Below are 27,883 nucleotides of genomic sequence, written 5' to 3'. Positions count from 1 at the left end.
CAGCGGTTTGCTGCAGCCGGTAACTGTACACTGCACGCGGCACAATAATGTTCCAGTTCACTGTTCAGACATCAGATGTGATGACCTGTACTCACATCTTTTCTACCAAAGAAGACCTGTAATCTTGTATTTGTAATGTGTGGGAATGTAATTTTATGGCCCATTGCTGTCCCTTTGGTGCAAACACATACAGTCACAACCCAGTCACATTTTTAAACAGTGATCTTTAATTCCTTTGAATTTCCTTTAAATAGAACTATTGTACACAGCTACAATGCATAATGCTGTATAAAACCAGACATCCTTCCAGGAACGTTCGTGCCTTTACACCTCGACAGGGGGCAGTATTGTTCTATTGCTGCTCTGGCAACAAGAGCTGTGTGTGTGTGTGTAGTCACACACTGAAATCTCAATCACCTGTAGCCCTTGCCTTAAAGGGGGAAAATAATCACTTGATCATGTACAAATGTGAATGGTCTTACTTTCATCATTAATTCCAGCAGCTTCCAACGGACACGGAAGCTGCCTTTTTGATCTTCTGAAGACCTTGCAGACGGAATAACGGGAATGCAGTGTTGCTAAGGTTACACAAGAAGCATAACAAGCTCGATGTTGCACCAGTTATCCTGTTTTACTTTTCATGGCCCCCTGTTCACTAACTGCACTTCTCAAACAAAACCCTCTTGCTCCAGCCTCATCCCATCAGTCAGTGTTTGTATGCATCTACTCGGTCTGCTTAAAGGGGTGGGGGGAGTGTCTTTGTGTCACCTTAAGTGCTTCGGGGTTGACCTTGAATACAGTCTGGAGTACACATACTATATTATACAAGCATGCTTTAGAGATGAGCTGTACACTTCCAGATAGAGGTGATGAATACGACAATACTGGACGAATCGTCCCATCTTGTGATTTCAGCCCCAGCAACTGACTTGACGTTTCCTCTGCAATAAAGGAGTGGTTTTGGAGCTGATATTGCTTGTTCTTGGTCATTCGTTCACAATCCATGAAGTCGTGTTGAAGATAAATAAATAAATTCATAAATAATAAAAAATAATAACTTGTAACAATATGATAGCCCCTCTAGGTGAAAACATCAGCACCATTTTTACAGTATCAGCTTTTAACTCTTAAAAATTTGTTCTCTGTACAATCTACAGTGGTAAGATATTTACAAAGGAATAACTTAACGTTCGGAATGTAAAAAACAACCGATCCTGATATAAAACAACACATCCCTGATACAAAATATGTTCTGTAAACAATATAAAAATGAACAAAAGTGGAACGTGTAAACATGATTTTCGATTCATTTAGGCTGAATGACGCCTTTTCGCCTCAGTCTTTCGCCTCCTCTCGGAACATACGAGTGCAATGTTAACGGAACGGGAAAAAAAAAAAAAAAAACGGTGTAGAACAGATTTGCAAGATGCATAACCAGTTAAAAGTATGTACAATTCAGCTGCATGATGGGCATCAGGTATAATAACATGACACATTAAAGCAACGCTAAAAACTGGAAAAAAAAAATGGGGGGATTTGGGGGAGTCTGTCCAGAGGTAAGAAAGCGTTTGAGTGAGGTCTTGCACAGCAGGAGTGTGTGGTGGGCTGGAGGGTGGGGTCCGTGGCTCTTCACCAGTTGCTGGGGGGTCTACTGGGTTCTGCGCTGCCTGAATGGTCCAACTCTGCACTGTCACAGTCGGAGTCATCATATAGGGCTTGGCTCTACACAAAGGTAAAGGAACAGCATTTGAGAACAGAAGAAATGGGACCCGTGACTACTGGATCATTGCAAGTAACATGGAAGCATTAAATGGAAAATAAAAATGTCAAATATGCAAATCAAACCCGTCATTCTTTCAATTATTTAATTCACACAATATTGATCTAAGCCAGTGATTATCAAATGGTTATCAAAATTCTCCAAAAAAAAATATCTGTAGGTGGTGATAATGGCCAGTAATGCGAGGTGACCACCACTGTCTCGCACTGTAGTAGAAGACCCAAAAACTCAGATGCTTGTCAGTACCAGATCTGTAGCACTTGCCCGATCGGTTCTGTGCAGGCGTGCTCCACTGTATTAGTGGCCTAAACCTAACCCTTACCATTCCACTGATCGGGCAAGTGTGCGAATTCAACACAGACAGGGCAGACACCGTGGTCAAAGTTGAATAATGTTTGCATTGTGATGCATCCACATGCAACCAGTATAGCACGCAACATATTGCGACACTTACAGACACTTATGTGATACACAATGACACTGGATCAAGGGTCACCTTGGAGGTTTGGGATTTGAACCCGCAAACTTTTGGTTACAAGTCTGCTTCCTTAACCGCTAGGTCACCACTAACCCTGGTCTAAAAGCAGAAGCATAAAAAAAGCGCACAGCTCATTCGGTCTGAAAACTGCTTAATTATGCTAATATGCTAACTGAATATGACGGAACACAGGTGCAACAGACTGTATTAGATATGGATAGGTATTGAATTTCAAATAGTATTTACCAACAGTACAGTACAAATGCAGCGAATTGAGCAAAAATACGTATTTCCCTCTCTAGCATCACCATATGCTGGTCATTTTTGTTTATCGTTAGGTTTATCAGGTTTTTCGTGTTAGTATACAATATTTTACTTTATTATCTCAGGTTCAAACTGCACCACCTTTTCATTCAATAAAAGAAACATTTTCATTTGCAACTTGTCTTTAAGGGGTGATGGTGGGTCCCGGCCAGACGAGTTGAGAACCACGTGATGAAGCAGTCCTGGTCGAGAGAGAACCCACCTCGTAGCAGTTCTGCTCACTGTTGAGTTGGGTTTTGACCTGCCGCAGGACAGCCTCTTTCTCTGACAGCCCGTCCGAGCCCTGAGCAACATCAGCAGGGTCAGCGGGGATCTCCGACCCCTGGGAGAGTAGGTCGTCGCTCTTGTCATCCAGCCTCTCGTCCGTGTTGGTGCTGACAACGTCTGGTGTGCCGCTGTGTGAGTGGTCGCTGGTGTTGCCCTCCTCCCCATCTGACACGGATAGGTTCTCCGAGCTGAAGGTGGAGAGGGACTGGCACTTTGTCATGCTTGTGGCCCGACTGTAGTAACAACAGGAACAATTATTGTGTTAACTAATGAGTTACACTTCAGTACAATACAAAAGTAACATATTCAGAATACTTTGTATGAGATTATACGAACAACTTCAGTTTGGCTGAGAGATATAAAATTAGTTTGTTAATCACTGATTTGTTGGGTGGTAGAAGCCTAATGGGTAAGACACTCATCAAGACCACAAAGTCACAGATTCAAACCCCACTTACTACCATTGTGTCCCTGAGCAAGACACTTAACCCTCAGGGGGGACTGTCCCTGTAACTACTGATTGTAAGTCGCTCTGGATAAGGGCGTCTAATAAAAGCCATAAATGTAAATTATTAATTTAAACTATTTAACAGAGTAAAACACTGTTATCGCAGCTGTGTTTATTGTCTGTATGCTCATGCATCCGTGTCATATCAATGCTTAAGGGGGGCATGCCTACCATGCAGGGAACACATGAGTGGCAACCAAGCACTGTCTTGCCACAGTCTCTTAAACCACCAAAAAGCTCAACTTTTTTTTGATAAGTTCAGTATTTCTTTTTTACTGAAAAAATGTAAAGCAAGGGACCCACAATTTGAGCAGTGCATGATGTCACTCCATTCAAAGAGAATTTGAAGCGCCTCCATTTATGCCTTCAACGTGCAAGTTTAACATTGCAGTCTGAGAGTGTAAAAAACAATTTAATCGATTGACAACCCAAATAAAAAAAAAAAACAGTAAATGTCACATTCTGTTCATTACCGTCTCCGTGGCAACTCCACTTCACTGTCCACTTCACCTTCCTCCTCCTCTGAGGAGACTCCGCGCCTCTACAGATGGCAGGGAGGAGAAAAAGAGAACGTCTGAGTACATAAGAAGAACAGATGATAGATTACTGCGTCCAAAAACCAGGAGCCGTGATGACTGTAGTGCTCATGGTGACTCATTTGTTTTTTTGGGCCCTTTTTAGCCGAGTGAGTCAGCGCTGCAGTCGGCCAGGTGGTGTCGCCACCTGCTGGCGTCGTTTTGAGGACCGGATACTGACCTGTTTCCGCGTGACAGCTGCCCTGTAGAGTATAGCTGCGGGAGTGAGATGCGAGGTGCCCCCTCTAGGTGACCGAATGACCCCGGTGCCCTCGTCCTTGTCGTCCAAGTCCTGTGGTAACCGGGGTGAACCCAGGCCGGCTCCCCTTCCAGCCGTAGCCCCCCTGCCACATGGAGAATCCGGGCTGCTGGAGAACGGGATGGATGCTGCGTCCTCGCTTGGAGTGTCACTGCGGGGTGGCGTCTCCGTCAGATCGTCAGTACCGACGCCCACGTCACCCACGTCTTCGGCCTCCGCCCCAACATCCACCCTTCCCAGCCCAACAGAGCTGCTGAGGCTGCTCCCCCTCTCCAAACCTGTGGACTCATCCTTCCCCTGACGTCCGGCCTCCAGTGTGGTGGAGATGAGGTCAGGACTGGAGGAGGACATCTTCTTCAGCAACAGGTCATGCTGGAGACCCCTCAGTGCCGCACTGGGGTCCAGGTGCTGCTTGCTGGGCTGTGAGGTGATGGTATTGGTGGAGTTGCTGGAGGAATTGTCACGTAGAGATGTGGATAGCGTGGCCTTCAAGCCAGCCAGGTCTCCGCTGCTGCCCCTGCCAGCTTTGCGGTAACGGGGCTTTCCCCGACGCGTTCGGCCTGGAGAAGTGGAGCCCTTGTTGGTGGGGATTGTGACCTGGGTCATGGAGGAGTCCAGCTTTGGCAAAATAACCTCGGACTTTAGTAGGTCAGGTCTAAAGTAAAAAAAAAAAAAACATGGTGTGAGAACATTAGAATATATATGGTTAACAGTGTTCTGAGGTGATTGTTCACCTCTTGCTGTGGGAAGGAAGCTTCTGAGGAACATTGCGCTTCTTGATGAGTTTCTCCATGGAATTGGGCGAAGTTCCCTGTCTGGAGCTGTGGTGCTTGAAAAGACCAGGATACTTCTTATCCAGAGACTGTTCCCTCCTGCCAAACACAATGTCCACATATGAGACCAAATGAGTCACGTCGATACGTTACACAACAGCAGTGGGGGCTGAAGCTTAACTCCAACCACAACAGCGCTTCCCTTATCAGTCTCTACCAGACACGTCTGTCTTAGAGCGTAAACATGCATTCCCGTTTCCCTTCTCCTCCGGTGGAGTGCGTACCTGAGAAGCTCCTTCTCCTTCAGCTCCAGCTGCAGCATGACGGCATTGAGCTCCATGTAGAGGTTGTTGGCACGCTCCAGCTTCCGCTCGTAATGCTCCCGGATATCCAGCGCATGTCTGTGGGTGCAGACATCCAAAGTCAGAATCAGAGATGAAACGCTTATTTTTCCATAATATTCCATAACTTTTCTATCAATGGACAGAATGTGTGATGTGAAAAACTTATTCATGTGGCAAAACAATGAACTAAGCACAATAGGTGGACTTTTAAAATCAGCTATCTATAGGCCATCTTATCTTTTCATATCATCCAGCATGTCGCTCTGGTTAAATATGCTTTGGAAGCTCATGAAGGTGTCCTTAATGTATTTACAGAACATAAAAGTTGCCTCTGTTGTAATCTGAACGTTAACCAAATCTGAAATTTCAATTAGGGGGTGCAGATCCACAGCATGAGATTAGATGGTGGTAGTAGCCTAGTGGTTAAGACGCTCGCCTGTGAACCCAGGTTCAAACCCCTCTTACTACCATTGTGTCCCTGAGCAAGACACTTAACACTAAGTTGCTCCAGGGATACTGTCCCTGTAACTACTGATTGTAAGTCGCTCTGGATGAGGGCGCCTGATAAATGCTGTAAATGTAAATGTAGATCAGACCATAAAAGAATGTTTCACAGGAGCGATGCACTCTACAGTCACAGAGAAACAAAACACCCTCAGAGACACGCACATCTGTGCAATCCTGCTCTAAAGTGAGACATGACTTCTTAAAAGCTCTTTAATACAGCATGCGTCCACAGTACATGGATGTCGAGAAGCTTGGACTCCCTAGGACTGACATCATCCCTCTGCTGCTGGGTGTTGAACTTCCTCACAGACAGTCGGTGAGCAAACATCAAGCACAGGTTGCCCCCAAGGCCACTGCTCTACACTCTGCTAACCCATGACCGTGTGGAATCACACCAGCATCATTAAATTGGCTGATGATGCCACCACTGTCATAGGGCTGATCACTGGGGGGAAAGAGACTGAGGTGATGGGACTCACGTCCTGGTGTCAGGAAAAGGACTTCACTTTGAACAAGGAGATGATCATCGATCCAAGGAAAAAGAAGCCACAGCACACTCCCATTCACATTGGTGAGGCAGTATTGGACAACTCACCAACCAAGGACGCTGAGGAAATCTGGCAAGCCAAGTCCTCTAGAGTTTCTACTTAGAGACTGTTGTCACCTGCTCTGTCACGGTATGGCATGGCAACTGCTCTGTGCAGCAGAGGAAGGCCCTCCATATCCTGGAACAGGATATCTACAACAGCAGGGTCATCAAGCGGGCCCACAACATAATTAAAGAATTGATGTGGTACTCTGGCTCTGTGTTCCGGTCCGGAGTGTCATGGTGTTAACGTTGTCCTAATTTCCTGATTGTGTGCACCTGATGTTCCACATACAAATACGGCCTTATTGTGTCTAGTCCACATCGTGGCGTTTTATGTCCGATTTGCCAGTGCCCTGTCCTGTCTGATGTGTACTGTTATGAAATCCTCTGTTTTCCATGAAGTCCAACGACTGAATTATTTTCGCCTACAATCCTGCTGACGCCGTGACTCCCCTCAGGAAGACGCTACAGGAGTGTAAAATCTCGCACAACAAGACTGACAAATAGCTTTTCTCCTCAGGCAATCAGACTCTTCAACAAAATTAAACGTTAATCTGACCTCACAACCGTACTCAAGTTACTGTATTTATGGCTTCAGGCACTATGCACTTTATCCAGTGAAACTTCTTAAGGTGGGGCAGTGGTGGCCTAGCGGTTAAGGAAGCGGCCCCGTAATCAGAAGGTTGCCGGTTCGAATCCCGATCCACCAAGGTACCACTGAGGTGCCACTGAGCAAAGCACCGTCCCCACACACTGCTCCCCGGGCGCCGGTCATGGCTGCCCACTGCTCACTCAGGGTGATGGGTTAAATGCAGAGGACAAATTTCACTGTGTGCATCGTGTGCTGTGCTGCCGTGTATCACATGTGACAATCACTTCACTTCACTTTAATTCTTTAAATCTTACATTTTGTGTTTTCAAATCACTTGGACTCCTCAGTTCTGGTTTGTCGGTTTTCCTATTACATGTTGCACCCACTTCTGTCTAATCATTTTCAGAGTGATGCCTCACTGTAATTATGCTGAAGATGTACAATTGCAGAAAGTGGATTGCTTTTAAGTGTCATGTTCCATGTCGAGTAACTACTACCACCCGCCCCTGACCCCGCCCCCCCACCACATTGCTGACCGGAGCTCCTCCCTGCGTCGGATGATTAGCTCCTCGTCCAGACGGTGGAGACATGTCCCCTCGGACTTGATCTTCTCAAAGTGCTGCTTCACCTCCTCCCGCCACTCCGCCTGCACAACACAAGACATGCATTTAAAACCCGGACACAGCGCACAAGGGCCGCCTTTTATTCCCATAACTGCCTCTCTGGTGTGTTATCGCCGCGCGCGTGTGAATGCGGGCACCTCCACGTAACGTCCTTCGCCTTTTTAATCTTCCGCTCTCTTTTGTTCTCTTCTCCCTTCGCCTCCCTCCCTCGCCCTCACTCACGGCTCCCACCCCCATTAAAGCAATCAATACAGGCCTGGGCAGCAGATACTTGCTTTGCGTCCGTCGCAAGCCAAAATCCATTACAATCGAGGAGGAGGAGGGGAGAGAAAGAGAGAGAGAGAGAGGGGAGGGGGGTGTGATCTTTTACTTGCGTCACAAGATCTAATCAGATGGAAAGGCGGCGAGCTGCAGCCAGAGAGAAATGAAGAAAAATACAGATCTTTGTGTGTGTGTGATAGAAAGGAGAGCTGGGAGTGAGCACTCCCTGCATGGATCCAATTTCCCCTTTTTAAATCATGATGCCAGGACACGCGCTTCTCTATCGTTTAACATCTAAACATCTCCAGGCGTCCCTGTAGCCTGACCGCACCGCAGTTACCCAGAGGGCCACGGGGCAGCGCACCTGCGATTTGAAGTAGGTCTCCTGCGGGGTGGACAGGACGTCAGCAGAGGCGATGTCCAGGTGAAGCAGAATTTGCCGGAACGAGGGCCGGTTCCTCGGCTTGCAGTTCCTGAAACGGGTTCACGGTGTAATTAAATACCACGAGAGGTCGTGAATCATCGCCAGCCATCTCCCGCTCCCATCGCAAATGGGTCATTTTTCAACCCACTAATGATCACTGTCCCATTTCACCGTGATAAACCCACCAGAGGGTTTCTTTTTACAGCAGTGGTGCTCAAGCGGGCCTTTCTGAACTGTATCTGCTCGTCTTTCTGTGCTGTATTATTTTCAGATCCCGCTCCTCCTGCACCACGAATATCACAACTAATTGCTTATTAATCCAAATCACAGTTTTGACACTATCTGTTGTCTGTCAGTCATGTAACTTCTGAAAACATATTCATATATAATACTGTTACACAGTAATACTGTATAATAGAATACAATAGTAGTATAGTGTAGTCTTCAGTGCATTAATAAACAAGCTCATTTACTATAATTGTAGTAAATTATTTTTATATATACTGCTGAAACATACTGTTAAAACTGAACATGGTTCCTGTTCTAGATTCTTCAAAATAGCCCCCATAGAGCGGGTGTGGCCAGACCTACGGCAGTGTGAATAATTAATTATGGACATTGTGACGTTAATCCCCTTAACGAGGAACTGATATTTATCTTCCATGATGAAATAATCAATCTCTGATCTCACTGTTCCTAAGCAACATCACTGAGCAAGGGCTGATCACATGTCATTCCATGTAATGAGATGAAACTATATTTAATGAGATACTGTAACTCCCAGGATTCCACTCAGCCAATCAAAATGCAAGGTCTGAAGTCGCTGCATTTTTTTTTGCACCAATCCTAACATTCTACATCAGCACATTCGTATTCCTGGTCCCAAACTTTTCACTCAAAGTTTTCATAACCATGCAGCCTAGTCTTACTCCATATTTCATTATTTTCTGTATGGTTCAGTCCTGCACTTTCCTACAGTGACTGCACTCTAGCTACAGAGAATACTGTGCATTCCCTCTTTTAGGATCACTTGAAATATGTTGAACCCTTGTGTGATGCTGACGCTGAAATCTAGAACTTCCTCTCACCAGCACTGCCGTAGCAGGATCTTGAAGCCATCTGGGCAGCTCTCAGGCACCGGCAGCTGCAGGGTGTTGTTGCCCACACCCCATATGATGGCTGACGAATCAACGTCTTTATACGGCACCTCCCCCGTCAGCATCTCCCACAGCACCACTCCAAATGACCTGAGACACACAAACACACACACACACAGACAAATTATGAGTATAAAAAAACCCTACAAAAAAAAAACCTACAACAAACCACATATATGCTGATGTCTTGTCTTTATCAGAAATATATTTCACAGATCACATGGTTTCACGTCATAAATGTCTAGCACCCCCCCCCTTCAAAAAAAAAAACAAACTTATTTTTTGTAGTTAAGATAAAAATATTTAACATACAATAAATACAGTAGAAGATAAAGACTAATAAACAAACAAACAAATAAATAAATATGTAAATGTATATGAATGACGTTCATATTGTATTTTATTGAACCAACACAGTTTCCCACTATTAATCCCTTTTTGAATCCATTTATAAACCCTGGCAAAAAACGTTCTGTAAGTGCTACGCTAAATTTTGACATTTTATCTTTAGTTAAAAGAAAGGTCAAACTAATTGGTCTGAGTTTTGTTAGGGGATTTCCCATCTAGCACTTTTAATGCCACATTTTTGAGAGAATTGCATTTAATTCAACGCAGACGCATTGACGCCGCACGCATGCACACAACCTCATCTGTTGTCCGCTTCATTCCTGCAAACACGGGTGCTTTGCGGTGTACTTCGCTGCATGGAAAGCGGAACTCTGTTCCGTGTGAACGTGAGATCCGTGTAGCCGAGCTCTCACGCTTGTTTTTGGTTGGGCCTGTCTGACGTTGTGTGTGTGTGCGTGCGTGCGTGTGTGAGGGGAAGGTTGGCTCAGTCCGGTAAAATCTCACCCGCCCCAGCGCTGCACCCCAGGGAGCCTACGTATGAATGCTTGTTGTTGATAACACCTTAGGTTGCCATGGCAACAGCTGTGCGCAATAGTAGCATCACACAGAGAGGAGTCGGCATTAAGTCGTGTCTCTTTTGAGGCATATGCACCCCAAACCGCAGCATTAAATTGTTCATAACTGTTCTTTATAATTCCTAATCTTTTTTTTTTTTTGTGGAAAAATAGGCTACTTATATATGAATGCTATGTAAATGCCATCATTCCTGTATGTTGATTTATGTCATCCTGGATGAACTGGATCTGGCACTTGCCAAACCATTGCTGCAAAATGAAACAGTCAAAAAATCAATAATCAGATTCAATTATCAAGGCCCCACATCATCACGTCACAGTGACATTTAAATGCTAATCCACTTTAACTACTGTTTAAATGCAGGATGCATTAAGCAGTGCTTGTGTGTGTCGGTGTGTGAGCGTTAAGACTGTAGAGATTTGCTGTGTCAACTAATTTCATCCTTCAATTTTAAACCGAAGTGCTGACGAAGGTGCAAAACTACGGAGACTTGGCTGGTGAGGCCAGACAGCATATTTCACGTATATTCCACACTGTACACTTTACACTGCAGAGAAAGAGTTATGATGCTACCTCTCTGCCAGCAACACCCATTCTCTTCCCTTTGCCTCTGGCCCTTAGTTCTAGTGGGTGTAGCTCTAGATTCTGCATAATCAGCTTGATCTAGCCACACAATGTATGAGGGCTATACAACTTCTGAATTTATTAAACAGCACTCACATATCCCTCACTGGCATTAGGTGTAGTATTATACACTAAAAAAATGTTGCCTGTTTTAAGCCCTTCAAAGCATTTCACTACTCGTAAGTGCATATATATGTTGAAACTTGACAATATGGCATGCATGTCCAAGTTTTGCCTTATGTGGATCATTCGGCAAAGATTTAATTGCAAAACGGTGGACTGGAAACATGACCAGTGAAAATATGCAGAGTAGAACGACAGTTTACAACAGAATGACCCCAAAGACTAGACCCCAAAGACTAGAAAAGGGCACTGGGCAGGAACAGCAGAGGTCCTCGTTTGTTATCAAGGACGTTCCACTGACAGAGGCTTCGCCCGGCGTTCTCTAAAGCCTCCCTGTGCTCCGGTTCGACTGTCACACTCCATTACCGGATAGTCCACACGAAGCCAAACCAGATGAGCCTGCAGAGGGCTCTTAAAGCGGCCAGGGAGCAGCGCAGGAACACCGAAATATATTTATAATAGGCCTAGACTTTTTCTACCCTCTGTTGTTCAAGCAGGACCTTTTTTGATGAGTGGTAATTGGATTCTCCAATCCCTCCAAATGTACGACTGGAGCGTGGCCAAGGCGCAAGGCTTTTTGGGTTATATCAGCCTCTCCAGAGCATCTGGCGAATCAATTATTGAATTAGGCAGCATTCCTTTCAAAAGGCAGGCGAAGGGGTGAGATGCAGGAGGAGAGTGTGGGAGAGGGTATGAACCGACAGACACTGAGGCATGAAGAGTGATGCTCGTCAAAGACGAGAGCCAGAACGTGCAGATGCTGCAATTCCTATCGATACTGGTGCATCTCAAGGAATTAGAAAAAAAGCTCAATAGATTTTTAATGCACTAGAACGTCCCCTCTGATAACAAGAACCAGACAAACCTGTCCATCACATCTGTTCTGCTGGTCACATTAGACGACATTTATTCAAAGCATATAAAATTTTGCTAAAAGTGTCATCCGCTGTTGCCAGAATAAGTGTCCTGGACTTAAAAGTTCCTAATCTGCATTCGAATTCAAAGATTCTGCATTCGAATTCAAAGATTAATTCACTTACCAGATATCTACTTTCTCTGAGACGGGTTCATTCCGAATGACTTCAGGCGCCATCCACGCTACTGTTCCAGCAAACGACATCTTGGTGCTCTTGTCACTGAGTTCCTTCGACGTTCCAAAGTCTGAGATCTTCACCAGGTCATCGTACGTAATCAGCATGCTGCCATTAATGAGGTTAGAAGGGGTCAGTTCTCTGCTTATAAATATTAACTATGTAAAATAGTGTCATCATAATTCCCCAAATTGGAATTCATGCGACGTTGGAACAGAATTCGCTACACCACGTTATTGAGGAGTTCCTGAAACAGCTCATGCTAAAATACCAACAGGTGATGATGAAACACGGGAAACCGAAAGCTCTGGCTCACTTGGGTGACTTTAGGTCTCTGTGGATGATCTTGTGGAGGTGAAGGTAGTTCATGCCCCCAGCGATGCCCATGGACCAATCCACCAGCAGGGAGGGTGTGATCTTCCTGCCAGCTCGCAGCACCTCGTACAGCTGGCCCTGGGCGCAGTACTCCATGATGATGCAGTAGCAGGGTGCCTGGGTGCAGATACCCCTTAAGGGAGGAAAAGAAGGACGTTCACAACATGGCTACATTTGTGAGGGCCATACATGGCCTTGGCCCCTCATGTCCATGTTGATTGCTTGCACTACTTTTGGTAGGTGCTGATTGGGTGATGTCTAGCAGTCACTCACACACTTTTCCATGGTTCCAACACATTATTCAAAGTTAATATTTCATTTGTTAAATTAGCTTTGACAAATTAAGTTATATCACCATACACGATATATGTCAGTGGAGGGGCAGTGGTTGCTTAGCAGGTAAGGAAGCAGACCCATAACCAGAAAACTGCTGCTGAGCTGTGGTAAAAATCTGTGGCCCTTTATTATATAAAATTACACCAATATAACGAACTTAAACAAAGTGTCATGGTCCTGACATTTCTGGGTCCTCTGGTTCCCTTTTTCCCCAACCGGTGTTTTGTGTTCCCTGTCTTGTGTTCCTGATTACCTGATTGTGTGCGTCTTTGATTGTTAGTATACATGTATCCTTGGCGTGTGCCGTGCTCGTTCTGTCATTCGCCAATTTACTTCGTGTTTTGCGTGTTCACATTTGGTGACTGTGTGAGGTTCCCTGTGCCCTGTTTAATTGATTAAAACCAGCGTTTGTGAGTCGTGCATTAACGTTTTCCTGGACGTGTGTGGAACATTGTGTTTTGACATCGACCGAGAAGCGAACCTCGAAAACGAAGTCGGTTTAACAATAACGTTAAGATTTAGACTCTTAAAATTTAGCTTTAGGTTTAGCTGCTGTTATGCAGAATATTGTCTCTACTGGGTATTGTCATCCAAATGTTTCTCCTCTCACGCACAAGTGACCCTAAGGTCACCTATTGGAAAATATGTAGAATATATCAGAACAGAATAGAATGATGTTTAGGCCTGTATTGACAGAGTTGCTTTGAACCAGTGCTTCACAGTACTTGATGCACTTATGCATTATTGACGCAGAAACTCCTGTGGTCCCCAGGCTGTATTTGCTACAGTGGAATGAGTAAGAATTTTAGTATTAGAAGTAGCTAAGTAAGTATTTTAGTATTATAGTCAGCTTCATATCATCATCTTCACTGTGGATAATCGTTTATTCTCACTCTCCACTCTGGTTGGGCATGACGGATATGAGAAAACAAGTCTCACTTGAAGGTGATGATGTTGGGGTGTTTGAGCTTGCGCAGATGCTTGATGTCCGTTTCCTTGATGTCCCGCACTTTCTTGACCGCCACCTCCTCTCCGTGGAACTTGCCCAGGAACACTGCTCCCTGAGCGCCGCTCCCGACCCACTGCAGGTCGGAAATCTCTTCGAACGGAACCTCCCACAGCTCTGATGGCAGGAGGAGAGCAGAAAACAGATGCAGGAATACCGTAAAGCGGAAACACCAGGAGGGAATCTGAACTGTAAACAAGAAGGAAAAGGCAAACCGAACAACAATGAACACGAAAGCAGAGCGTCGGCAACATTCCAGCAGGAATTCGTTTTTGCGGATCCGGCGCAGTTTTTTCACGTCCCTCATTCCCAATTGATTTCCTCTCCAAAAAATCTTCCCTTTGTTGTTTCCACCCCGTGACAGGGGCTGCCTGCCTTGTTAGCGGGCGAGGCAGCCAGGCGTGTCCCCGCATGGGGACTGAAAGAGAAGTCTGACGGCTGCAGCGGGAGTCGGAGCTCGGCGTCGGGGCGTCTCATCCCTTATTGTGTCAGAAAATTGGCCCTCGGAAGCGGAATCGATACTGACAGGCAGCTGGACTGACTAAGTGAGACATTTTCGAGGCGATCGGCCCTCGCGGAGCGCGGAGCTGTAATCGGCGGCGCGTAATGTGCTTTCCACTCATGGCTTTTGTGCAGGATCCCGGCCACTGGGCCGAGAGGCCCGAGAAGGTGGCGGAAAAGGGGGAGATGGGGGTGGGAGTGGACCGAATCCCAGGGGAGGCGAGAGCAGGCGCGTGGGCGGGGCACCGTGGGACTCCAGAAACAGCTGGTTTACAGAGCCTGGGGCATTTACTAGCGTGGAATATTTTTGGCAAAACAAAACAGAATAATAAGTAAGAGCAATTTATGCATGCATTAACATTCCTACTTACACCAAAATTCCCTCAATATTGAATTATATATGGGCCAAAAAACATATCAGATGTTAGGACGTTGGTAAGGTTTGGACACTTCCAAAAATCGTTGGAAAAGATGCTGTGGGTTTCACATACGTCCAGTTTCACTTACAGCGCATGATGTTGTAATATTCACCATCCAAGTGTTTCTAATGTGTCGTAGCAGTGAAACGCTGATCATCTGCGTGTTGGTGGGAGGGGGTTTAATTGGTCCGGAATGAGGAAGCAGGGTGTGTGGGATCTGTCAATCATGCATGCAGGCTCCTCCCTGTTAAAACCTGGTTCATCTTCTGGGTGTCAGACTTAATTATACACCAACAAAAGGGCTCGCTCCTCCCAAATATACAGATAACTAGCGAGCGCTCGCGTCTTGTTTTTATTTATTTACACTCATTATTGAACACGCCCCATGCGCTAACTCATATATTGCAGGGAAAATATGGACACTAATCATCAAATGCCTCCTCTGAGCTGTTAAATCCTTGAATAACCTGTAAAATGCCCGAGTCTGGCCCGGGTCCCTCATGCTCCTTTGGAAATGAAAATCCAGTGGACGGGACCCAAGCGCAGCTCAGCATTATTTCACCCTCTTAGCGGGAGAACTACCTGACCATGAAGGGTCATTATAACAACCCCATTCCATTATCTTTTTCAAGTTTGTTTTATGGATCCGCGCCCGAGCGGTCAATTAGCGTAATGGCTGCCTTGGAGAGCACAGGCAGGGAGGCCGGTGGGGAACAGGCGCAGGGTCTGGAGATATCAGGAAATGGATGGAGGGAGAGGACAGGAATGGACAGAGGATAGACGGACGGTGTGGGGGGCTGAATGGACGGATGATAAGTGGAGGATGAAATGCAAGAAAGGGCAAACACAGGGGGGAGTAATAAGGCAGCGAGTCGAATGGTTCTCATAAATCTCGCCGCTCTCCCCCTCGCCGTCAGTCACCGTTTGATGTGTTTCATGTCTCCTCGAGTCCTCGCGCGTGTGTGTGTGTGTGCCAGGCGTTTGTTAATAGAGATGAGATGTGCAGGGTCAGTATGTGGGCTTGAATAAAACATGAGGCAGATTTGGTGGAAGGGGTCCCGAGGGGGCCCGTGCGCTATTGTAGCGGCAGCAGACATAAACAGACCTGTGTCACGTGATGCTTAGTGTCAGTGGGGGTGGGGACACTCGAACAGAAAGTGAATTAAGGGGAGAAGGGAAGAAACACAAGGACCTCATGTGAGGTTCCATATAGCAGGCCCAATCAGACAGTCAACATTTCTCATATTAATTGGCTGGTTGGTCTCACAGTCAGATGCCTTGTGATACTATAGTATCCCATGATGCATCTGTACTCAGATCAGTTCAGCTGTATTGTTTTAGTATGTCCAATTAAAGGGAAGCCATGAAGAGAACCCCTTTGTGGGGTGTTTTACTGTAGGGTTGGGGTCCACTTATCCCCTTAAGGTGAAGGGTCACTGGAGGCTTTTAGAAAGTACACAGGGGCTCATTAAACAGTTGATTGATATGCTATGATTCCTTCATTCACCAGATGTCCATATCAACTCTGGTAGAGGGAAAAAAATGTTGGAGTATCTTGCACAAGAAACTCTGAAGCGGTTCTATAGGGTAAGAATCTTGAGGCCAATAAATTTCCCAATAAAATACAGTCAAATGTCTGTCAGCACCTACTCTGTGGCGGTTATGGAGACTAAGATGGAGCCATTTCTTCTGAGAATCCAGTGCAAGAAACATATTTTGTGTTTTTATCAGGAGAAAGTGAAGTGTGTTTGATGAATCAGTTTCTTTTTACCTTCATGGCATCTTTTTCACTATCGTCACCATCAAAAGCCGCTTCATGAGATGCTCATTAACATGAGTGAATGATAAGAAAGTGTTCAGCATAATAAAACCTTCAAGACAGTTGGAAACCGTCCCCGTTGTTCAACTTAAGGTGGTTGGAGAGAAGCCAAGAGCGTAAAATACAGCAAAAGCTCTCTGATTTGGAGCTTATGTTCAAGTTTTTGTCTTTTTTTTCGTTAATTATTAATTGTTATTTCACAGTCCTGTGTCTTCGGTGGTTCAATAATATATAATAATTATATTCTATAATATAAAAATGCAAGGCCCATAAATGAGTAGGTGTGTCCAAACTTTTGACTGGTAGTGTGTGTCTATCTTGGAAGTGGGCGTGGTCAACATACAAAGCTGTCAACAAGAAGTATTAGGAGTTAGAGAGCAGATGAAAACTGAGGAGAAAGGGAGGAGAAGGACTCCAAGCTACACCTGGTCATGTGACATTTTTTGCGGGGGTTGAGATTGTCCAGAATGAGGAATTAGGGTTATTGCGCATTATTGTCTACTGGACTGTATATTAAGTTGTCTCGTTTAAATTCTGTATATTTTGGATGTCTGTGAAAAAGACCTTCCCTAACATTATGTTTTAGATTATGTTATTTATGCTATATATTGTGTGTATTAACGTCGTGATTGTGATTTTAAGCTGTCAAGCCATACAGCTTGTTCTTATTTTTAACTTAAATAACTTTGATAAAAGATATTCTGAGTTGTCAACTTCTGGGTGTTTTGGTAATTTACATTTACAATCAGTAGTTACAGGGACAGTTCCCCCTTGCTCAGGGACACAATGGTAGTAAGTGGGATTTGAACCTGGGTCTTCTGGTTCATAGGCGAGTGTGTTACCCACTAGGCTACTTCCACCCTGGGTAATAATTTAACACCAACAAAAAAGGCTGGACAGGTTGTTAGTGCCTCCCTCCAATACATAGAAAACTAGCAATCTGTCTTTTCTGGTTTCCTCTTACAAATACACAACATATTCTCGAACGCGTCACCCATCTGTTTAAAAATTATTATTAATAAATGAATAAATAATTTGTGGTGGAGGCTTTGCTCTGCCTCCCTGCCTCTTACCTTCACTGTTCTGTTTGTGTTCAGTGGAGTATGCTTTGCCAATCATAGTCCATACAGGCTTCAGGCATCCAAAGAGTCCCTCCAAAAAGCCCCCGCCTCCCCCCGACTGGCACTGGAGCCTGGTGTTGTCTGTCTGGCTGCGAACGAGCCCCCCCTCCGGGCTCTGGCCCTCCGGCCCGGCCCCTCCCGCGCTCCCCTCATTCTCATGCAGTTTCAGAACGCTGTTGGCAAAGTGCTCCTGGGTCTCGTCGCCGGGAGTGGGACTGTCGCGGCAGCCGCCACCCCCGCCCCCGCCTAGGTCGGGGGCCCCGCCCGTGTCGATGGAGAGGACGTTGCGCAGGACGCACTGGGTGGGCGTGAGGTCCGTCTCGGGGGTGCAGACGGGGCTCTCCGCGTCCAGACGTCGGAAGGAGGGCTCCGAGAGTGGGGTGCTGAAGCCGGAGAGGGAGGGGGATGGGGCTCGGGGCTCATGAACGCAGGCCATTTGGAGATGTGTTCATCTGAAGCCCCCCCACCAGTCTCAGGAAGTGTTACCAGCTCCACCGGTCAACTCTGCGAAGACAGTCCAGAACAGAGAGGGTGAGAAGGACATATAACACATCTCAATAAACCCTAAAGAATTAAACGGACCACAGTTCACCGTCATATATACACGTGAGAACACATTTTTAAAACAGTTCGACTGTCCAGACAAGGTCAACCCCTATTCAGTCCATCTGTCTCATGGGCCTTTCAACATTCACATTCAAGCAGCACACCTCGAACACCTTTGGGTGCAGACATGTTTACCCACGATTCACAATGTTGTCTCAGTAACTCGGTCCAAATGCTCAGCTGAATGCAGCCGTCTCACAAATAACGGGCCGCTTCGCCTGGACCTTTACAGGAATTCCATCCAATTTCTCAGACGTCCCGATTTTATTCTTTTCTTTTCAATTTATGTGTCTGTATGCAGACAGCTTCTTTAATTTGCAGGGGCGTCCTGATTGAGACATTTTGAAGGTGATTCATAGCATTTAAGATTTAGCATTTGCCTGAGTCTCAGTCTGGCTTGTGTAGCATTTCCCTCAATGAGACAGTTGCAAACTAGACACCTTAAAGTTATTAAAAGCAATGCACACTTACTAATTAGCAAAGACTAGCATGTGCTTTGAACTACCAAGGACGATTATAAGAACTGTCGTCCCAGTGGTCAGGGTGGTGCACTGAACATGCTGAAATGAGAAAGTCATTTTACAAATTCTGAATGTGAAAACAGTGTTTTACGGTACACTGCATGATGCCCGATCGAGGTGGCCCAGTGCCAGTACCGCTTTCCCAATCCATGAAGAAACATTTTAGCATAGGTTTTAATTTTGTAAACCCGATTTAGTCTTGTTTTTATTCATGAACACTACATAATTTATTTCTTTATAGTTATCGTCACATGACCAGCATAATGATAATGCATGATGTATCTTGTATAATGTAATTGATAATGTGTTTCCTAATGATGTTTAACATTACCACACTGTCACTGCCGGAGACAGCCCTACAGCTTGAACTCGACTCTAAACCCATTTTATACTATTATGCAGGGCTGCATATGGTGTATTGGGTTCATCCACATTTCCAGCCGCTCCAGTGACCCCTGGCCAAAGCCCTATACTTAACCACAGAAAAGACGGTGAAAGTGAAGTGTGAGAGAGGACATTGACTCGTATTCCACAGCAGCTACCTTTTCTTCTGTCACAAACGTCCAAGTTCAGAGATAAAAAGAAAGCTGCTGCTCCAGATCTTCCCACATTTATAACCAAGGACAGGGACATCAATGGGTCCATTATAAACGTGCAAAATTCATAGAAACAGAATTCATGGTAGGAATGCAAACGGTCACCTAGATACGGCACGTTTGATTAAAGATTACATTTTAATCGGTAATTCTGCGCCCCTGATTATGATGCAGAACAATTATGTCAAGTGTCCTCATTTTTCTCTTCTTCTAAAAATAATCAGTGCAGAGGCAAGTCGGGACCAATGTTTGCATTAACATTTGCATTTAAATCACAGTCTCCCGCATACTTCCCTGATAAATTTTATATGAAATTGCACCGTGGACAGTCACTATAGCCAAAATTTGTGGGGTTTCACAACTGTAGGTGTGACCGTGGCCTCTCCATTTCTGTATGGTGGACCACAGCGCTTGTCATCATTAGAGGACTTACGGCCCAATTCTGACGTATAACTGTATTCAGTTTTTTAGCAATACAAAAACGGTGACGTATCCCAGATGATGTTGTGCTGTAATGTAATAAAATAAGGAATTTGTGGCTACTGCATATCAGGCAGGCATGAAGACATGCACTTACTGTATGAAGTTGCAGCTAAGCAACCAGCCACTGTGGTTGCCAAGAAACTAAACTGTCCTTTAATATCATGTTTGATTATTGCCAGCCTTGTGTGTTCGCCCTGTGCAGATAATAGATCTGCCATTGGGTCTGATTGACCAAGAACCACAGGAACATGGTGCCACTTGCCTATGAACTGTCTGTCAAGGTCACGAGCAGAGTTCTTTTTGGAAGATCACCCCACATCGCCTACCCTTCACACGAATGACTGTGGTGCTGGGAGAACGTGTGATGCAGAGCCTTACAAGGTGAGCCTGTGCAATAATCTAAACTTAGTGCTCCCTATAGGTGCCCTTCCAATGGAAAAGGGTGCCACCGTGAAGTTCCCTACAGATGACTGTCCTTTAAAGGACAAAAAAAAAAAATTAAATAAACCGATTAAAAATGGTGCAGTGCAGTCTCTTTGCTGAAATAAGTAAATGTGGGATTTCGTACATATAGTTCATTATTAGAGCATAATATGCTCTTTTGTAAACTGGTGTGGACCCTAATAGATAAGGGAATGAAGACGAACGCATAACATTTATCATATTTTTGGAGTCCATCCTGGACGCCGACCCTCCAGGACCCACAATAGACCCCGTCTCCTCCTTCAGCACCTTGGGACAGGGTTCAGTGCATGAACTTGTCCAGGTGACCTTGCCACAAATGTTAAGCTTCATGCATCAGTGCATGTTTTAAAAGTCTACAGGCTTCTGGTCCTTTCAGAATAAGGTGAAATAAGGTGAGACTGGTCGAAGAAAATGGCGTTTGGTGTTATTTCTCCCCCACCATTTTTTTCCCCCCAACCGTGGCACCCTGGCCAGTCACGTTAGTCGTCTTGTGCGTTTTACAAACCCAAGCAGCAGGAAAAAGGACAGACACGGAGGCAAAAAGCGCGTTCGCGTGTCGCATCCCTGCTCGCACCACCGAGCCGCCCGCACGGCGCAGGTGTCGTGCCGAAATCCGTCCCGCCGGGAAAATTGACCACCCCGCCGAGATTAATCTCAGTCGTTAGAATTTTTTTTTTTCTCGCAACGAGTGTGATTATCGTCGTAATAAAAAAAAAAAAATACAATACAAATTTCGATACAACACCCGGAACCCAGTAACGCTCCGAACACAGTTTAGCGTAACACCGTTAGAAACGTTTTTACACGGGGGGCGCGTTTCGGCCGCAGGGGGGGCAGAAACGGGATCTACTGCAGATATCGGTGCGATAAAACCAAAAGCCCACAGTGTGAATGTACATAGAAACAAACCTATACGTATATATATATATATATGTTTTTAAAAAATGGCGTTTCGGTGCGGTATAAATACGCCGCCGTTTCCCGTTGTGTTTATATAATCGGTGTCAGAGCCGGACTGCGCTCCCAGCATCCCGCATCCCGCATCCCGACCCGTCTACCGATGTCGCAGTCGTCTTACCTCCAGCCCCAACGCCGCTATATTCCACACGGCCCCCCGACCCCAGAACTCCTCTTTTTCTTCCTCGTTTATTTCTCCGGCGATGTCGCGGTCTCCCTGCGCGTCGAGTCCCCCGCGTTCCTGCTCCACGGAGCCCCTGAAGGCTTTATACTGCAGAGCGGCTCACCTACGTCCGGGGAGGGAGGCGGGGAGGCGGTGGTGACGGAGACGCGGAGAGGACGGATGGATGGATGGATGGATGCTGAAGGGAGGGGGCGCACTTTATTAATAAACTCGCGGCCACAACCTGCCGTGGCTCGGGCCTCCTGTCCCACAAAATAAGAAATTAAACATAAAATGCAAAAGTATGCATGAAAAGAAGCACACACGCACACACCTTTACAAATAATTATACCTCCGTCTGTTTTTTTTTTTATTACGTTGGTGTTGTTGAACCCGGTTTTGGCATAGTGCTGCAACAATAATATTAATGCTAATAATCATAATCACAGAAGCACAACCTGATCATTACCTTATCTGTTATCTGATACTCCAGCTATTTTTGATGAACTCAACTCATCTGTACCCTGTATTGGTTCTATTGCTTGTCTGATTATGGAAAGGGTTATTATAAAAAGCACACGAGGACGGCAAATGAGGTACAATTTAGAAATGACGATAAATGCAGCCATTAGACATGTTCACGTGCACCCATGCATTGTTTCTTGCTTTGGCAGATTTGCTCCCCCATGCCGGCTGGAGGGCTGAAGGAGGTTTAGCAAGGTTATCGCAGGATTGAGGGATCAGCCGATATGGCCGTGAAAATGATGTCACCCCTCAAACACGCGGTGTAATGCCGGACAGGGGAGAGGGGTGCGTAATCCCCTCAACCAACATGAACCAACTCCATCCTCCCCCATCAATCCTAATTGGGATGTAATCTCTCTCGTATCCAGAAATGTTCGGGATTTAGGGCAATCGCGTTATGATTTCAGTCCATGACAGAGGGTAAGTGGCAAAGGGGTCAACGGGGTCATGCATGCAGCCGTGAACTTCAGGCGAGTTTACAAGTGTGTCCGAGTAATATCATGGAACGTGAGTGAGGGAATAATTGATTTGAAAGGAATACTGCTCCTGAACTGTAAATTGGATCTATGGATCTACGGCAGAGTTCTGTCCAGAGTTCAGCCTGTAATCCCATCCCCAGGTCCCATGTTACAATACGGCCTGTCTGGCGCGCTTGTCTGCTACTTTAATTTGGAGAGTAAAGCCGGGTCTTTCCCTTCATCTGCAGGATTAAACCCTCGTTCGGATTAAGCATCCGGGATGACATCATCCTTAGAAAAAGACTGGGGAATCCCCATGGCAGGGCCAGGTCACATGTGTGAGCCCCATTCACACAAGTCTGTCGAACAAGCAATACGCGCTCACAAGATAACTAATCAGCGAGTGAGCACAACGCATATGGCGCAGCCCTTAAAAATCCCTTCATTTGTATGTTTCAAAACGCTCCCCTGTCTTGACACGTTATGCTATTTCTGGCCAAGAACACTTTTGTCATCATTTATTTATTGCAGCTTAGCTCCACCGTGGCAGCCAGGCAGCGGAGATGGGGACGGTTCTCTGCAGTACCTTCGCGCAGGATCAGGAACAGAGTGTTCTTCGGTGCCGTTTGTCTCATTCCAGCCCGTTGTGCAATTACAGGCTGTCAACGGCCCTCGACAGACTCATCACGCCGGCCCTGCATAATGCTCAACACTTCAAGGCCATAGCCAAAGGAGGGGGGAGGGGCGCGATTTATCCTCTCATTGATTCCGGTGATGATCTTTGGAGAGGGCGTGTTGTCTGTGGACACTGGCCCAGATTTTCAATCTCGTTTTTTTTTTTTTTTGGTCTGTCGCGCATCTGCTGCCAACTGTTCCCTTAAGATGGAAAGCCCTCATCTGCTGTCTCAAAATCTTTGCACAGACTTTTTGAAAAAATGAAATGTAATTCACACACACACACACACACACACACACACACACACACACACACACACACACACACACACAGGGTCCATACGGTGCATGTATAATATTGCTCTTTTAGAGGATAGGAAAGGAAGCATCTACCTGGGGAGGAAGACACTCATCTAGACTCTTCTCTGTCTTGGCCCCTCGGTGGTGGAATGATCTTCCCCTCGAGGTCAGAACAGCACAGATACTGAGTATTTAGAGAACATTTAGATGAACTTGTAACCTTCTTATTGCCTGACTTCTGTATAGAAACTACAACAGAGTGAATAAAAAGATTGTATTCATATTTGGGGCTCCTAGTGAACCAGAATTGATCATTCATCATTGGTAACATGAAAGCACGTTGTAAGTCGCTCTGGATAAGGGCGTCTGCCAAATACCTTAAATGTAAATGTACCTGTGTGCTGCGTGAAGTCCCACATTTGCCACAAAACGCCTCTTTCTGATTTCCTCCTGCGGACATTTGAGGAATGTGGCACCGCGGACAATGTCTTAATTCTGTGCAGACCCAGGAGACCCAGGGGGAGGTGAATAGGTACCATTTATAACAGCGCTGCAGTAGCCATGAAGTCATTACACACCTGCCAGCTTCCCTGTCCCCGGCCCTCCTGTCTCCTTATTGCCTCTTTTTAAGAGCCCGGTCCTCCCTCCTAACACCCCCACACCCCCAAAACAAGGAAGGATGTTCTCCAGTTTCACTTATGACTTCATCCACTGTCTGCAACTCAGGAAAGGGCTCCATTCATAAAATGCCACCCCACCACCCCCCTTTCCATCAGACCCCTCCCCCCCCTCAATTAATGCCCAGTAGACCGTAACACACACATGCGCGATGCACGTCTCCTTATTGGCGCATACTGCAGGCAACAAAACCCCTGGGGGCAGGAAGTGTTTTGGGCTTTTATTCATTTATTGCTTGTTGAAATGAGGATCAGTGTGAAGGTGAGATCACCACCGGTCGGCTCAGACTCACATTCCCACTTCCTCACATGGCATTGGCGCCAGCCATTGACCGAAGGCTTGTTTTTTGCGTCACAGAGCTGATATCGGGCTTGTCATAGAAAGGACTACATGTACCGACTGGAACGATTCGCAAAAATTACTCATGTTCTACACGTTCCAAAGAACAGAGAAAGCTCCCGTCAGGCGAGGGTTAATGATTATAAAGAGAGCAGGACATGTCTTCCTGAAAGTCACATGGCTTGTGATGGGAAGGAGGAGGCTGACTGGGAGGGGGGGGTGTGGTCTGCAGCACGTTGCCGTGGAAACTGAATCCTCGGTTGGCCAGTGTGAAGTCAGAAGCTTAATATTAGATGCTGACAGTGGTTGCTGCTGAGAGGTGACTCACGCCCGGACTGCGTACCTCGCATTCTAATGAGGTGGAGCCTCAGCAGATGTGGTCCACCTCCCACAAAAGATCAGAGGGAGACCCATACCCCCCCCCCATCTACCCAGCCGAGATGCAAGGGTACCTTCTGCTTGACGGTTACCGGCTGACTTGCCACTGCCCTGGAAACTCTTAAGCAATCTGTTCTGAAGTCCAGCAGCACCAATATTCTGATAAAATGAAGACATGCCTTGATGCATGAAATATTGCATGTCAAGAATCTTCTGCAACGGCTCCTGTAGGACAAAGATCTGAAGACGTTAACGCTTTGGCTGTTTGGAAATTGGAAAAAAACGGGGGATTTCCCCTCATCAGCAGCGATCTGTCAAACTCAGCTAATTCCCTCTCCTGGAACTGGATAACACGTTGAATTAGTAAATTCAAGACTTTCGCCTCGTTGCCTTTGTTAGCACTATTGCTGGGGCGTCTGCTATGCAAACCAGGGCCAGGACCCGCCCCTCCCAAAAAAAGTCAGACCCCGATTGGATTTAAACAGGCCCCAGCTGCTTGAGGAGCTACACAGTGTAACACATGCTGAACAGGAAGTTAATGATCCCTGGCCCATTGTGTGAAGAGGCCTTGTGCCATAGTCAGCATAAACACAAAGGCTCATCTACTTCATCATGCACACTGCGACTCTTCATAATGTCACACAAAGTACAAAAAAAAAAACATTCCTAATCGTCACATTGTCCTGCCAAAACTCTCATTTGGAAATGCTTGTTTTTGTGGAGGTTCACATTCATGCCGCATGCCTTTTTATCCAATACTGTATACGGTATCCCAGCACAACGGATTGGGTTGTGGGTATTTTACCAAAATTAGCCCGGCTCGAAAGAGAATAGAAATGCTCCCTTGAAATGTTCCTTTCACGCACAGCCATATTTACTGCTAGACATCTTATGCTTGATAGCGTAGCACTCGTCCGTTTCCTTTTAAAGAAAGGAGGGCAGGAGAGGTCGCTTTTTTCCTGGCATTGTCGTCTATCATGCAGGCTTCAGCAGCGGGAACCAGAGAGCAAGCGGGCGAGTGACGTAGAGTCACACTTCCCACATTAATGCGCCACTTCTGGCCAATCACGAATGCCCCATTTCTACCTTAGCCAATGGCCACGGCCGACAGTGGGTGGGTTGTTGTGACGACCCTGCCTATATAACATCCTTCAGCTGGCGAGAGAGTGACGGAATCACTGCGGCTTATGTGTGTGTGTGTTCCTGAAAGGGGTCTCTGTGCATTTAAACATTCACATGCATTTTATTTTTAATAATAATAATCATCAATCAGGCTAAATATATTTAAATGAATTACAGCCATCGTTGGTGGTATTAGCATAAAAAGGTCTGAGTTTGGGGGGGGGCATCATCAGTAAAGGCCTGTCAAATCCCATTAAAATATACTCTATATGATTTTGGGCTAAATAAGAAGTATATGTTGCTGTTGTTTATTTCATTCCTGAGTATGATAGCTCATCATCACCATCACCTTATCTCACAGTGGCACTCGAATGTGATCGTCTTTCCGTCATCCACACATTGTTTGCATCTCACTGTACCCTCCAAAAAGCCCTATAACAAAGGTCAAAACTAATCAATGCATAATTTGAAAAAAAAAAAAAGGATCTCCCATTTCTGCATACCTCCCATGCCTAATATTTCTCTGCTTTCTCGTTTCAACTCACAAGGGGAAGCCCTAATGGGTCTCAACGAGTGTCGGTTTACACTCGAACCAAAGCCCACGTACTCCATCAGGCCCTGACATGACAGCACCAGCACCCTGTATAGCATTACGCTGACCGCCACAATTCCCATATACTACTTCATCCACCGACACCCGTGCTTTGTAGTGCGTTTTCACATGCGGGCCTACATCAAATCAAAGTGATCATTTGTCATGCCTTCTCGGCCCTAAATGAGAGAGCGCATAGTGCCGCTTTTTTACGTGACAGCAGGCCCAGTCAGGTCCGGACGTACCCCACATCTTACATCTTCTGGGCCCTGTCAAGATGTGTTAGGAGGCAGATACAGATGGGCTTGCCAGCGGTAACCCGATAGTACTTAGGAAAATGGATCCGCAGATTTACAGCTATCGATTTGATCTCGCTGAAAGGGGGGAGGCGCAGCTGTCACTGCGCTTGTTTGCCACGGCGCCCCCCACAGGCCACATTGGGAAACGCGCTCAGTTGCGACGATAAAGAGGTTAAAAGCGCCACGAGAACCGAGAAGTAATCGGGGTTTTGTAACAGATGCAGTTTAGAATCTACACAAGTCATGAAAGCGGACCAGCATTTCCTTTAACTAAGCAATTAGCCAAGAAGCCATGCGTAAAGATTACATTTACATTTACAGCATTTATCAGACGCCCTCATCCAGAGCGACTTACAATCAGTAGTGACAGGGACAGTCCCCCCTGGAGCAATTTAGGGTTAAGTGTCTTGCTCAGGGACACAATGGTAGTAAGTGGGATTCGAACCCGGGTCTTCTGGTTCACAGGCAAGTGTGTTACCCACTAGGCTACTACCACCCTTAGACGCAGTTGTACCTAAAGTTGACCGGAAAACACGCCAGTGCAGTAAAGAAATGGAAAAGGGGCGAATCGTTCACCTTAAGCACCCCGCCGTCCTCGGTCCTGGGGGGACTCGCGTGGCGTCGCCAAGTCTCTGCGTAAAAGCGGGTCCCGTCTGGCTGTGCGGCGCGGTGGGGTGAAGTGGGGTGGAGCTGTCCGACCCGCGGGTGCTGAATCTATCACTCTCGGGTCCACGGAGCGGGACGTCCTCCTTCGTTCGCCTTTTGAAATTCTGGCAGAGCGTGTTTTTCTGGCGACGCAGACGACGCCGCTCTCCACATCTTAATGCCTTCCAGGACCGGCGGCATTAATAATGTAGTTATTATCAGTTATTCTCGGGCCAGATGGCACTTCGGAGCTGGGTCGGAATTAGACGGAACGAGAATGA

General features: G+C 46.1%; 1 protein-coding gene across 2 annotated transcripts; it reads right to left on the bottom strand.

Moving 5' to 3' along the window:
* Positions 1-206: 206 nt before the first annotated feature.
* map3k12 (mitogen-activated protein kinase kinase kinase 12) lies at positions 207-27,883 on the bottom strand. 2 transcript variants are annotated; one of them, XM_028997498.1, is made up of 14 exons: positions 27,534-27,883; positions 17,753-18,304; positions 13,874-14,057; positions 12,540-12,731; positions 12,173-12,331; positions 9,393-9,551; positions 8,245-8,353; positions 7,533-7,642; positions 5,249-5,365; positions 4,926-5,063; positions 4,114-4,846; positions 3,831-3,898; positions 2,785-3,082; positions 207-1,722 (listed from the first exon to the last, which is right to left on the bottom strand). In XM_028997498.1, the coding sequence occupies exons 2-14, from the start codon at positions 18,234-18,236 to the stop codon at positions 1,630-1,632; spliced, it is 2,844 nt and encodes a 947-aa protein (XP_028853331.1). In that variant the 5' UTR covers positions 18,237-18,304; positions 27,534-27,883; the 3' UTR covers positions 207-1,629. The 2 variants fall into 2 exon arrangements, with proteins under 2 accessions (XP_028853331.1, XP_028853330.1); XM_028997497.1 differs by lacking the exon at positions 27,534-27,883 and adding an exon at positions 21,550-22,931.

The sequence above is a fragment of the Denticeps clupeoides genome, chromosome 12, assembly GCF_900700375.1.
Source record: "Denticeps clupeoides chromosome 12, fDenClu1.1, whole genome shotgun sequence".
NCBI lineage: Eukaryota > Metazoa > Chordata > Actinopteri > Clupeiformes > Denticipitidae > Denticeps > Denticeps clupeoides.
This window is presented reverse-complemented; position numbering and strand designations above follow the sequence as displayed.

What these genes read in the sequence shown, in the direction of transcription:
- map3k12 (XM_028997498.1), bottom strand. Translation starts at nt 18,236, where the DNA reads ATGGCCTGCGTTCATGAGCCCCGAGCCCCATCCCCCTCCCTCTCCGGC. An exon ending in CCCAACATCATCACCTTCAA is followed by an intron (nt 12,732 to 13,873) that starts GTGAGACTTGTT and finishes TCCTCCCTTAAG; the next exon opens with GGGTATCTGCACCCAGGCAC. An exon ending in GTGAGCAGAACTGCTACGAG is followed by an intron (nt 1,723 to 2,784) that starts GTGGGTTCTCTC and finishes ACCTTTGTGTAG; the next exon opens with AGCCAAGCCCTATATGATGA.